The sequence below is a fragment of the Mustela putorius genome, unplaced genomic scaffold (assembly GCF_011764305.1).
Source record: "Mustela putorius furo isolate JIRA1106 unplaced genomic scaffold, ASM1176430v1.1 tig00003853_pilon_pilon_pilon, whole genome shotgun sequence".
Lineage (NCBI taxonomy): Eukaryota > Metazoa > Chordata > Mammalia > Carnivora > Mustelidae > Mustela > Mustela putorius.
The window spans coordinates 6,814,875-6,828,979 of NW_025422005.1; the positions used below are offsets into that span (position 1 = coordinate 6,814,875).

At 48.2% G+C, this 14,105-nt stretch overlaps 1 protein-coding gene across 1 annotated transcript; it reads left to right on the plus strand.

The window, feature by feature from the left end:
- The first annotated feature begins 1,887 nt into the window (after positions 1-1,887).
- On the plus strand, positions 1,888-12,611 carry RBP7 (retinol binding protein 7). Its single transcript, XM_004741520.3, has 4 exons — positions 1,888-2,360; positions 9,568-9,746; positions 9,879-9,980; positions 12,363-12,611. Exons 1-4 carry the CDS (start codon positions 2,288-2,290, stop codon positions 12,411-12,413), a joined length of 405 nt encoding a protein of 134 aa, XP_004741577.1. The 5' UTR covers positions 1,888-2,287; the 3' UTR covers positions 12,414-12,611.
- The last annotated feature ends 1,494 nt before the right edge of the window (positions 12,612-14,105 follow it).

Below are 14,105 nucleotides of genomic sequence, written 5' to 3' on the forward strand. Positions count from 1 at the left end.
GTAGTACCCTTGCTGCCCCCAAGCAGAGAACTCATTCCACTTCCATGAGAAGGAAGTAGGTTTGGAAAGAGGCCAGGGTGTTTAGGGGAAATTCCTCTCCATGGAGAGCACAATTAGAAAAGACTGTTACCCTGATTGTGACGTTTGAACTGGAATCAAAAAGAGCTAACCATGAAACAAACAAACGAACAAAAAAACAGAAGAAAAGCATCCCAGGAAGAGGCAACACCATATACAAAGACCCTGAAGAAGGAAACAAAACTGTTGTGATTGGAGTTCCTGAGTTGGGGGAGACAGAATGTAACACTCTTAGAGAAGTATCCAGAAGCCAAATCAGGAAGGGCTTTTTGAACCACGAGAGAGAGTGCAAATTTCCTTTTAAGAAAAATAGGACAAGGGGCACCTGGATGGCTCAGTGGTTGAGCATCAGCCTTCTGCTCGGGTCATGATCCTGGAGTCCTGGGATCAAGTCCTACACTGGGCTCTCTGCTCTGCAGGAAGCCTACTTCTCTCTCTCCCCCCCCCCCCCGCTTGTGTTCTCTCTCTCACTGTGTCTCTCTCTGTCAAATAATAAAATCTTAAAAAAAAATAGGACAAAACTGGAGGGTTTTAAAGAGAAGAGTGAGAAGATCTGAATTACATTTCTCAAAAGCTTGCCCTGGCAGCAGTGTGGACTACGCTTTGGTGGGATCAGAGGGGAAGTAGCAAGTCCAGGGAGGAGGCAAGACATGATGGCAGCTCGGGTTAGGATAGTAGAACCGACAGGACTTGCTGATGGATTGGAACGGATGAGCAGAGAAGAGTGAAATCCACAGCTATCCACCGGGGTTTGGGAGTGAGCTACCAGATGACTGGTGAACCAGTCATGTGGTTTATGGAGAGGAGGAAAGTCCCGGATGTACTCAGTTTGAGATGCATTTCAGACATCCAAGTGGGGACATCAAATGGGCAGTGAGAGGTGGCACAGGAGGTCAAAAGTCAAGGTGCCTGGGTTTGAATCCAGACTCTTCCACAAACCGTATGACCTTGCACAAGTTATCTAACCTCTCCTTGTCTCAGTTTTTGTCTGTCAAACGAACATAATAAAGTAACTACCGGAAAAGCAGAATTTTGTGACAAACAATAATATACACAGTAAGCACTCAATAAATATTAACTATTAATATATTTAAGTCTGTGGCGCCTGGCTGGCTCAGTTGGTAGAACGTGCGATTCTTGGTCTCCAAGTTATAAGTTCAAGCCCCAACTGGGTGTAGAGATTTCTTAAAAATAAAATCTTGGGGTACCTGGCTGGCTCAGTTGGTAGAATATGCGACTCGTAATCACAGGGTTATGAGTTCAAGCCCCACATTGAGTGTGGAGCCTATTTAAAACACAATAAAATGAAAAAAAATCTTTAACATATATATTTAAAGATTGATATTAATAAATAATATAAAGAAAAATATCAATATTTAAGATACATATAAATATAAAACTTTAATATATATTAAATATAAATACATAATTGAGTCTGGAGCTGATGGGTGAGGTCAGAAATAGACTCTAAATTTTGGAGCCAGCCTATATGGTTGGTGTTTGTGGCTAATATTCTGGGTTAGCTACGTTCTGGCCTTTCTCTACTGTCAAGACTGAACCCCAGTTGCGAGATTCCTCAGGCTCCTTTGCTGTTACAAGGGGCATGTGACATAGCCTTGGCAATGACCGTGAGCAGGAATCTAAGGAAGGGATAATGGCAGATGGTGCTTTGCCCCTTCCTCCTCACCTGCAAGGTGGAAGTGCTGGCTGGAATCCCAGCAGCCAGTTCATGACGGTGAGGTAACCAGCCGGCAAAAAGGCCAGCGGGTTCATAGCGATGCCACTGCCACCTGTCAGAGCTGCCAGATGGTCACTCGTCCCAGGACGGCTGGATGGGCGCGAGAACAACCCTCTGTGTATACTGAGAGACCACAGAGCTGGGTTTATGGGCCAGAAACGCTAATCAATGCCATGAGCCTGAAGGATTCTCTTGGTCGTTATTCCCAGCGGGCGGAGAGGAGCGTGGCCGGGAGCTCGGCGTGGGGCGCGCCTGGGCCGAGTTCGCGGGCAGGAGGAAGCGGGGGAAGCAGGCGTGGCCGCGCGGGGCAGAAAACCCGGCGCGTGCGGAGCCCGCAGGGTTTCCCAGCGGGGGCGTCCGAGGCTCCGCTCCTCCCGGCGCCGCCGTCCCCTCGCGGTCCCCACGCCGGCCCGCGTCTCCGGCCCCGCAGACAAGCCGGGTTCCCGCCGGCCGCGGTCGCGCCGACCCGCCATGCCCGTCGACCTCAGCGGCACCTGGAACCTGCTCAGCAGCGACAACTTCGAGGGTTACATGGTGGCCCTAGGTAGGGCGGGAGGGGCCGTCTTGGGGTCGGCGCGGAGGCCGCCGGGCCTGGCCCGGGCGTCCGTCTCCCGGGGCGGCCGGCGCCCCGTCCCCTCTTCCGCGGGTCTCCCCTCGGGTCTCCCTGGGCTCCATCCCTCCCGTCCCCGTTCGGCCCCCGCACCCTGCTTCCCAGTCTCCCCGGCCTGTGTCCCTACCTCCGACCACGCACTGTCACGCCAACCCCCTGCCCCTCCATCTCCCTGTGTCCCCGTCCTCCGCCCCCTTCTCCCTGCACCCCCCTGGCGTCCACCCCCGCCCGGTCCATCCTCCATCCCCGTCCGCGTCCGCCTCCTTTCCGCGCCCCCGTCGCGGGTCTGGCCGCCGCTGCCCGCGTCGGTCTCTGTCTTCCCCTTGGCCAAGTCTCCCGCCCCGCCGCGGACGGCTGAGGCGCCGGCCACCTCGCCGGAGGACTCCGGGGGTCCGATGGGCGTCCTACGGGCGAGAGGGCGTGCGGTGGGGCTCTGGGTGACTCTGCCACGGAGGTCGCCGGCCCTCCAAGTCGCAAGCTCCGGGCGGCACTCCGCTGCACGAGGTCCCCGCGCCCCGCCCCGCGCCCCGCACCAGGCGACTCTGGTGCCCGCTAGAGTTGAAACCGCTTTGGAAATCTTTAGTTTTCTGACCTCCCCTCTCCCCTGGAGGGCGTGAGGGGGGACAAGAAACCCAGACCCCTTGGTGGTCACCCACGCTCAGCCGCAAGGGTGCAGTGCCAGCCCTGGACGGTGGCGGATGCCTGGAGGTGTCGCTTCTACCCCCACCCTGCCGGGCCCTGCTCCCCCCAGCGCATAGCAGGGAGCCTGGTCTGCCGGTGGTAAAGGGACTCTGTGGTCGCCTGGGGTATGTAAGGGGTGCCGGGGTCTGACCCATGACCTTGCTTTCCAGGCGGCTTCAAGAAGGCCCCAGTAGAACGCCTCTCCTCCTTACGGATTCCCAGTTTGTACAGCTCTCACTGTCATTGTTCAGATGCGGGCATCAGAGCACCTCTGTGCCCAGCACCTTCCCCTAAGTGATGACAGTCAGTGGCCAGAGCTGCTGGGAGCCTGGGGACCCGGCAGCTGTCCTGGTTTCTCCTTATCTGACCCTGGGTCGGTTTTTCCATCTATAAATTGAGAGGGAAGGAGGGGTCCAAATTGTTTCTTAAAAAAAAAAAAGGTAAAATATATATACCATAAAAATGGCCATTTTAACCCTTTTGAAATGTACAGTTCTGTGGTCCTGGTGTGTTTTTAAGAGTTGGCTGCTTTTGGTAGGCTTCTGTTCCTTTCTCACACTAAGTAGGGAAGTGGGGGGCTTCTCAAGCTAACTCTGATTCAGGCCACCATAAAACCCTGTAGCAAAGGAAAGGAATATTTTGCTCACCCCATCCTAGGTTCGTTGTCTGGGGTCCTGTGAATTAGATCAGCGAAAGATGGATTAACCGCCGGAAGTCAGCTGCCCCTGCCCCATGAGGGCACCTGGCAGCCCCTCCGTGTTGTGCGGTTGGAACTTGAACGGGGCTGTAGAGCACTTTAGCAAGGAGTAACTCTGTAGAGAAGTGACAAGATAGAGACTTTGAGTTTGTAGGGGGGCAAATTGTGGGGAAGGTAACTAACAATACAAGGGGAGACCAACAGAAAATAGAGGCTGGTTGGGAAGGTTTATTACGTAGTTCTGGGGCCATCGCCCAGCTGCGAAGAGTCTGGAGTCGTCTCCCTGTAACAGTCGTCTGTCCTGTAACAGAGAGGGGACAACTTTACAAACTTGTGTCCTGCTTTTAGGCAAATGGAGTAAGGCAGAGAGCTTCCTTCTGTCGGCTTCTTCCTTCCCGGTTGCCTTCTCCCCTGTATGCCAGAGTTGCAATATTTTGGGTTGTCTTATCCTGCTCTCCCTTCAACCTGAATCTCATTTCCTTTCTGTTTCCAATTCCTAAGTAGGAATGAATGCTTATGTTTCCCAAAGGTGATAGGTCCTCGTACGTTACTTACCTGTCCACCTCCAAATTAGTGGTGACATGTGACCATAAGTGCTTTCTTCCCTGATTTATCTGCCTGTGATCTGGCTACTTGTGTGGGGGACAAAGGTGAAATGTCAGGTGATGGCTTTGAATGTTGCCTTGCTGTGTACTGTGTTTGTGACAATCTCCCCGGCTTTTAGGGCAAAAGGGAATGGAGTCAGATTCACCATTCCAAGTATAGGAAGACATCCTGTGCTAAGTCCGTCTGGTATTACAAAGCAGCCTCCCGCACCTCAGAATAAGTGTTTTTCACACAGTGTTAGTACCATCCTTCACCTGTCCCCATACTTTCTTGCTTTCTGTATGCTCTCCTATGATTTCCTTGTTTGATACTTTTCTTCCCCCATGATGTCAGTAGAGGCTTAACAATGATCTGCCACCGTATTCAATCCTAGAAGCTAACAGGCTATTTATTTGTTTACTCGACATATTTATTTATCATGCAACTTCCTTCCCAGAGGATGAACCCGTGTAGTACTGAGTCAGCATCCTGCCTCACAACCCCTATTCTTACTTTTGGTTCAGGTTCCAGAAAGATACTGGATCTTGACAACACACATAAGTCTTACTTTCAGTCTCTTTTTTCAAAGAATTGTAAGGGCATTAAGGGTTTCTGGAATAGAGAGGCCTTTTAGGGTAACAGAGCGCCACACCGGAAGCCCAGCGAGCTTCACCGTTGACTGTGGGTCATCGAATCAAAGTTACGTAACTTGTCAGTTCCTTTAGCTTCCCCTTTTGTTAACCGAGGTCATTGGGTCAGATCTGATATTCTAAGTAACTCAGTTACAAGAGATCGCTTGCATTTTATAGGATAGCTGAAATCAGACTTAAAACCTCTTGCCAGTTCCTCACAAGCTGGGAAGAAAGCGATCGAAAAGACATAAGGAACACAGACTCCAGGGTCTACCCGGTCTCCCTGAGGCAGATCAGGGGCTCAGGACGAGCGAAGGGTAGGGTTTTGTTACTCAGAACTAGCAGGAACTTCTTTTATTTTATTTTATTTGGCAGAGAGAGAGATCACAAGTAGGCAGAGAGGCAGGTGGTGGGGTGGGGGTGAAGCAGGCTCCCTGCTGAGCAGGGAGCCTAATGTGGAGCTCGATCCCAGGACCCTGAGATCATGACCTGAGCCAAAGGCAGAGGCTTAACCCATTGAGCCACCCAGGCGCCCCTAGCAGGCACCTCTTAGCTTGTAAACTCTGAGCTTCACCCCAGACCCCAGATCTAGAGCATCACAATCAGCATCGAACCAGATTCTCAGGTGATTCAGACGCCAATTAAAATTCAAGAAGTGCTGCTCTCTGATGTGTCAGGTGGTCCTTAGAACAACTGCAGAATGGAACTCCAGCTGACTCTGAACACACAGGTCTGAACTAGGCGGGTCTGCTTATATGAGGATTTTTTAAAAATATGAATTCAGTATAGAATTCTTCATGTATTTTCGCTTCCTTATGATTTTCTTAATGACATTTTTTTTCTCTAGCTTACTTCATTGTAAGGATACAGCATCTAATACACATAACACACAAAATGTGTATTAACCGTTTGTGCTATTGGGAAGGCTTCCCGTCACTAGGAGGCTATTAGTAGTGAAGTGTTGAGGGAGTCAAAAGTTATACAAGGATTCTCAGCTAGTAGCCTTAAAAGCAATTAAAGCAGAACAAAATAAAACAAACCAAGGCGGGGGGGGGTCTTTTTGGAGGAAGAGAGCAAGGTCTTGAATTGTTTCTGTGTGTATATGAACTTCTTAAAGAATGTGAGAGAGGTCCAAAATGATAAAGAATTATCATGCCAAGGTCTAGGAGAGAATAAGGATCCAGAGAGGGGAGCCCAGCACTTAGGGTGGCTCCTCTCTTCAGGGTGCTTGTCCGACTAAGCTGCAGTGGGGGGAGCTGCGCAGGATTGCCATAGGGGGCAAAAGTGGGAGTCCTGAGTCAGCCAGGGGTAGAGACCCTGTAAACCCGTATTCTGGGTTGGGATTCTGAAAAGCTGCGCCTGAGAAGCAAGGGAGGGAGACCTGGAAGTAAACAGCTTTTGAACAGAGTGTAGTTTCACTGTGAATCATCTCGATGGCCCAGAAAAATCTCAAGACTTGAACTTGAATTCAGATGCATCCAGATAGCTGGTGGCCTTGAAAGCAACCCTCTCTGGAGGAAGAGAACATTATGTCCGCTCTACGTGCACACTGTACGGAAACAATACCTAGGAAATAATCACAGTCAAGCAAGTACCTAAGGAGACAAAAACACATGACAAGAAAATTCTGGAAGGTGTTGGCTCTGTCACGGTGATCATGGCTCTGTCTGTTGCCGTGACTGTGGGTATTTGCTGAAGTCCAAACACGTTGAATTGCACATACGTAACTGCTTTTTGTACATCAATTATATCTCAGTAAAGCTGTTAAAAAAATTAAAGGACCCTGATAGCAAGAATCCATAGAAACAACCAACAACAGAAACAGGGTCTCCAGACCCCGGGATTATCTGAAATAGAACAAGAAGCAGTTAAGCTGAGCTTAATTATGGCAAGGAATCAGAATCTATACAAAGTAACACAGCAGAATTGAGAAAGAAACAAATAGAAATTCTAAAACTGAAACATAAAAAGCAAACTTGGAAACTTAGCAAGCACTGTTTTCAGATTCTCCTCTGTGTCCCGCGGTTTCCGAGATAAGGATGCCCCTAACCTCCGTTGCCCCATCCTCCCAGGAGGATGAAAAAGTTCTAGAATCAGATAACGGTGGTGACTGGACAACATTGTGAATCTACTTACCACCCTTGAACTGTATGCCTTAAGATTGGATAAAACAGTGAATTTTATGTTAGGTATATTTTATCGTGATAAAAAAATTATCAAAGAACATTCTATTGCAAGGAGACTTTCGTAGAAATCCTATAATAATCCTATATTATGTTAAAAAATTAAAACTCCTTTTAAATGCAGTTGTTTGAGTTGATTAATAAGTACATTTCGTGAATTAGCCTTCTCTCCTGTCTTCACCACCTCTTATTGATGTGAGAAAGAAAGGGAAAAGAAAAATTCAGTTTCCTTTCTTCCTATAGTCCATTGTCAAGTCCTTGAAACAGGTAGAGTGACCTTCCCCTGGGAGCTCAGATACCCCAATGCTGGCCCTTGCTAAGGGTGAAAGGCAATCTTAGCCCGACTCCCAGGATCCTCTATGTCTACTTTAACATATAAAATTCCTATGGAAACTTCCTTTCTCTCTGTCCCTCAAGATCCAAATTGGCGATCCTCCTCCAAGCATATGACCCACCGGTATACATCTGAAAGGTCTCATGATTGAGTTTTTACTAGACGGTAACAAAGGACCTTCTCCTAACAATAACTAGCCCCCTCAGGATCCTGGAAACCTTGTTTCTGAAGTACCTGGGAGACTTACTCTATCCCTAAACCCCTCCCAACTTGAAAGCATTTAACGGGCCACTCCTTGTGACCCCAGTGCAGTGCTTTCTGCCCACAACCCCAGTCCCTGTGCTTTAATAAAACTACCATTTTGCACCAAAGACATTTCAAGAATTCTTTCTTGGCCATTGGCTTTGAACCCTAACATCTTTCCTACATCATTATGACTTTACACAGTGAACTAAAACATGTTTGTTTGTTTGCTTGTTTTAAGATCTTATTTATTTATTTGACAGAGAGAGACAGAGAGAGAGGGAACACAAGCAGGGGGAGTGGGAGAACGAGAAGCAGGCTCCCCGCTGAGCGGAGAGCCCGATGCGGGGCTCGATCCCAGGACCCTGGGACCATGACCTGAGCCGAAGGCAGATGCTTAATGACTGAGCCACCCAGGCACCCCTAAATTTTTTTTTAAATTTTATTTAAATTTAATTAATGAACATCAAGTGTATTCTTAGTTTCAAAGGTAGAGTTCAGGGACTCCTCAGTTGTCTATAACAAATGCTGTCTTAATCCCAAGTGTAAATTCATGAAGCGGATGAAGGCTGAGTTGCGGTGCTTGAGTTTGGGTTGGGCCCGAGTCCTGTCCCCTTGGCTTCTTTATCCTCTTCTCCGCACCCTGGGACTGCTGCTTCCAGGCCCGACTGCAAATTCATTACCTGAGGTACAGTTGGCCAATGACTCTTCCATGAAAGCTGTTCAAGCTTTTTTTTTAAAAAGATTTTATTAATCTATTTATTTGACAGACAGAAATCACAAGTAGACAGAGAGGCAGGCAGAGGCGGGGGGTGGGCACTGAGCAGAGAGCCCAATGAGGGGCTTGATCCCAGGACCCGGGACAATGACCTGAGCCAAAGGCAGAGGCTTTAACCCACTGAGCCACCCAGGTGCCCCTCAAGCTTTTTAAATCAAGTCTTTGGATAGAGTTCTGCCAGGACAACTCCCTATAGATCCAGTTTCGGCACCAACTGGCACTGAAATCATCAACGAAACACTAGCCATGATATGCAGTGATTCTGAGGACACAGGCCAAATTCTTCACTTTTGCATCTTGAGTGAACATTGAGACCTATTTTTTTTTAAGTTTTTTTTTTTTTTAAGATTTTATTTATTTATTTGATATAGAGTGAGAGAGAGAATGACAGGGGAGAGGGTCAGAGGGAGAAGCAGACTCCTCATGGAGCTGGGAACCCGATGTGGGACTCAATCCCAGGGTTCCAGGACCGTGACCTGAGCTGAAGGCAGTCGCTTAACCAACTGAGCCACCCAGGTGCTCCGAGACTTCTTTTTTTAAAAATTGTTTTTTGGGGCGCCGGGGTGGCCCAGTCAGTGAAACAGCTGCCTTTGGCTCGGGTCATGATCCCGGGGTCCTGGGATTGAGCCCCACATCGGGCTCCCTGCTCAGTGGGGAGCCCGTGTCTCCCTCTCCCACTCTCCCTGCTTATTATGTTCCCTGTCCCACTGTCTCTCTCTCTGTATCAAATAAATAAATAAAATCTTTTTTTTTTTAGAAATCTTTTTTTTAAGATTTTATTAATTTATTTGACAGAGAGAGATCACAAGTAGGCAGAGAGGAAGGCCGAGAAAGAAGGGAAGCAGGCTCCCCGCCGAGCAGAGAGCCCGATGCAGGGCTCGATCCCAGGACCCTGAGATCATGACCTGAGCTGAAGGCAGCAGCTTAACCCACTGAATCACCCGGGCACCCCAAATAAATAAAATCTTTAAAAAATAATAAATAAATAAATAAAAATTGTCTTTTAAGGTATTGACTTCGCTACCCGCAAAATAGCCAAGTTGCTGAAGCCACAGAAAGTGATTGAGCAAAATGGGGATTCCTTTAGCATCCACACATACAGCAGCCTGAGGAACTACCTTGTTACATTTAAAGTCGGAGAAGAATTTGATGAGGATAATAAAGGGCTGGATAACAGGAAATGCAAGGTAAAAAAAATAATTTTTTTTTCAAATGATAATATAAGCTCTTGATTTTGCAAGATTAACTCGGCTTTCTTAGCACCCGATGAGGACCTGCCACGGCAAACCAGCCTCTTGTCTGTCCCCTCTCTCACGCAGAGCTTGGTCACCTGGGACAATGACAGACTCACTTGTGTCCAGAAGGGGGAGAAGAAGAACAGAGGCTGGACCCATTGGATTGAAGGGGACAGACTCCATCTGGTACTTGCCACACCGTGTTCGTACATCCGATGAGATGATGCTGGTGAAACCATGACTGTGGAATGAAGCCATTCCAGCCCACTGTTCTCAGTCTGGCCTGTCACCTTCTGGTCTCTGGCAGAATATTCTGCTTTTTCATTTACGACAAAACATATTCCAGGTTTCAAAATAATTTTCCTGTTGAATTCATGATGTGTTAATTGAAAAAAATATAGAGGAGCGCCTGGGTGGCTCAGTTGGTTAAGCGTCTGCCTTTGGCTCAGGTTGTGATCCCAGGGTGCTGGGATCGAGTTCCGCATCGGGCTCCCTGCTCTCTCTCGCTATCTCTCTTTCAGGCTCTCAAATAAGTAAATAAAATCTTAAAAAAAAAGAAGAAGAAGAAGAAGAAAATTTATATATGTGTATATTACATTACCTTAATATATTATATATATATAAAATAAGGTAGTAAACTGGCTTCATACTATTCTATCAGGTTGGTGAACTATCATTTTTAAAAAACATTTCCATAATCTCAGTGTCCAGGAGTATATTGTTCCAGAGCATAATGTTTCTGCCATTGCTTAAATTCACATCAACAGAGCCTTTTGCATCCGTGGAAGAATCCAGAGAACCCTTGTCGGAGGCGCGCGCATCATTACCGCTCTCTACTTAGCCACCTTATTCATTTCCAAAAGGTCATCTCCTTGCTGATGCCACCAGCATTTCGTGAACATACAAATTATAACTCAAGCTAATCAATAATTTCTAACTATAATTTAGAAGGTATGGGGGTGTCTGGTGGCTCAATCGGTTGAGTGTCCGATTCTTGATCTCAGCTCAGGTCTTGATCTCAGGGTTGTGAGTTTAAACTCCTCATTGGGCTCCGTGCTGGGTGGGAGCCTGCTTAAAAAGAGAGAGAGAGAAGATATAAAATTGTACATCAAGGCTTAACTACAACTTTTTGTTTTATTTAATTTATTTATTTGACAGAGAGAGAGACAGCAAGAGAGCAAACATGAGCAGGGGGAGTGGGAGAGGGAGAAGCAGGCTTCCCACTGGGCAGGGAATCCCGCACGGGGCTCCATCCCAGGACCCTGGGATCATGACCTGAGCTGAAGGCAGATGTTTAATGACCAACCACCCAGGTGCCCTGATTTTGGCTTTTTAAATGAGAATTGCTTCCTGCCATATATATTAGAATGGCTTACATTTTTCGAGTGATGATTTTGGGCTCAGCTACTGTGCTAAAACTTTGCATGCACTATCTGACTTGGTCTTCAAGACAGTCTTGTGAAAGGGACACAATTTTTCCCATTTACAAATGAGACTGAGATTTAGAAATTCCCCATGGCTTCCAAGCGGAGATGCAAATCCAGGTCTGATAAAAATGTGTGCTTTCAACTCTACACCTTTTTTGCCTCAATGTCCATGAAGTCCAAGCCAGAACAGTGAAAACTAAATTAGAGCCCTTATCTTAAAATCCTAGATTGATAAATCTTACACAAACAAAATTAAGAATGAATAAACAATATGCCGTCACAAAAATGTAATATGGAACTTCAAAGAAAACACCAAATACGTTTGAGGATATACAGATTTGTTGGTGGTAAGAAGTAATGTTCAAATTGCATTTGTCTTTTTTTGGCATATCCGTGAACTCTGCCCAAGCCAAGAATAGAGGGACCCTTCCTCTGAGGCCACTCATAGGACAATCCGTCCATGCTGTGATATAATATAAAATAAATATTTGGTCTTTGTGCCTGGTTTCTGAAACCCTTGGAATCTCCAATGAGTGTCTCCTGTAGGCTAAGGAGATGATTGGAGATTGAGGTCTCCCAGATGGCCCAAGATTTAGTCAATCATCCCTATATAACGAAACTTCCACCAACACCCCTAAACGAGAGGGTTTTGGAGAGCCTCATAGTTGGTGAAAACATTGATGTGCTGGGAAGGTGGCGCTCCGGGAGGCGGCCTGGAAGGTCGGCACACCCCCCACATACACACACTGTGTCCTATGCATCTACTTGGCTGTTCTTGGGTTGGATCCTTTATAATAAACCATAAATGTAAGTAAAGAGTGTTTCTGTGAACCATTCTAGCAAATTATTGAAACTGAGGAGGGGGTCGTGGGAATCCCGCTCGTAGCTGCTGGGTCAGGAGTTCGGGGGGGCTTCTTGTGACTGATGTCTGACGTAGGGGCAGTTTTGGGGACTGAGCCTCTCACCTGTGGGGTCTGCACTAGCTCTGGGTCATTAGTGTCAGAATCAAATTGAACTGTTGGACACCCAGTTGGAAAAGACACCGCAGATTTCGTGTCAGCACTGTTGTGAGTAATAATAATAATCATCACCCACTTTGCCCATGCATCTTCTTTCTCCTCCTGTTCCCCTTTGTCCCTAGGAAATGTTCTGTGAAGGCCAAGTGTGCAAACAGACGTTCCAGAGAGCCTGAGCCGTATCCAGCCCCAGAGCCCACATGCGACCGCAGCTTCATGTTGAAATCTATCCCCAAGTGAACAGATGTTCGTCTGTCCTGGTCTGGCGACAGGAACCTGTGGTGGGAGAGCTGTCCCACAGCCTGTACGAGAAGTGATTTACTTAGACTGTGGCAAAACGGCCCCGTTTCAATAAACCTGTCCAACGACCCCGACTTTTTTCTCTCCTAATTAGTGTATCCTATTATTTGAAAAAATGCACCAGGACACACCAATGAACAGGATGTAATTCTGTCTTCAAAGTCTAGTGAAGAAAAGGACAAAACAAGCCTCAGAACCACGGTGTTAAGTACGAGCAACTATGAGAGCTCAGTGGGGGCACCGGACTTCTGGGGACGGGCAAGGGGCGGCAGGGCTTGGGGGTAGCGGGGGGGTCTCTAAGCTCAGAACTGAAGCACGAGTGGGCAGGAAGCATCGGGCAGCATTCTAACTAAAAGGCTGGGGGTAAGTTGGAGGGTGTTGGAGGAACTGAAAGACTGCGTTTGCTGGAGCGTGGGCGTATGTGGGTGGAGTGGTAAGAGAAATCAGAGGAGGCTGGAAGCAGCAGGGACCCTGTCATGAAGAATCTGGAAGGTGGGGTGGCAGAGCCAAGATTTGTCCCCAGAGTCATAGGGAGATGGTGCCTGACTCTAAGCAGATCTGCACATCCAGGTTGGCTCACAGAAGGGAACCCCAACTGCACAGGGGAGAAAGGACAGTAGGTGGGGGATGCAACCCGGGAGCCAGTTTAGAAAGCACTGCTAGAAATCCCCGTGTGAGCTGGTGACGGTCAGGGGCAGCCACAGCCCCTGTCCCAAATACCCAGTGAATGGACTCAGGGCTGCAGAGAAATAGCTAATCATTTAGGACGCAGAGTCCATGGTCCAAGGTGATCCATGAGTCTATGAATGGTAGGGATGATGGAAGGGGAGGAGTCAAGGAAGACACCCTGTTTTGGGTTCCTCCAGCTGTTAAGAGGGGAGGTCAGAGCCAACCGGAAAGAAGGCAACACAAACAGAAGAATGAGCTCTGGATTTTGAGGGGCCTGTGCTCAGTGTGAGCCAGACTGGTGGGAGATGATGTCAGGGACTTGATCCCAGGACCCCGAGATCATGACCTGGGCCAAAGGCAGGTGCTTAACTGACTGAGCCACCCAGGCACCCCTATCACTTTATTTGTAAGTAACCTCTACACTCAAGGTGGGCTCGACCTTACAACCCCAAGATCAAGAGCAGCTCTACCGACTGAGCCAGCAAGGCGCCCTAGGGACATTGTGTTCCAAGTGAAAAGAGAGAAACTGGAGGCCCAAAGGGGTACACTAGCAGGTGTGGCCAGAGGGGCTGGAGAAACAGGGTGGCATCTGGAAAGTGAAGGCTGGAGACGTTTCAGGGTCCAGGGAGTGGTGGCTGCTCACTGAGATGCCCGAGGCAGCAAGAAGTCAAGCGGATTGGTCTGTCCCTGGAGAGGTAGGTTCAGGGGCAGGGCTGGTGCTGAGCCAAGGACACCAGGGGTGTGGAAGCAGGGGAGGTGACCAAATACAGGCAGAGAGCATTTGGCTGAGAAGTAGAAAGGTCATGGGGATAGTTTCAGGGAGGCCTGGGAGGGAGCAACTAGCTCAGACCCCTGGAACTGCGGGATCCCAGAGTCAGTGCAGGGGAAGGGAAGTCAGG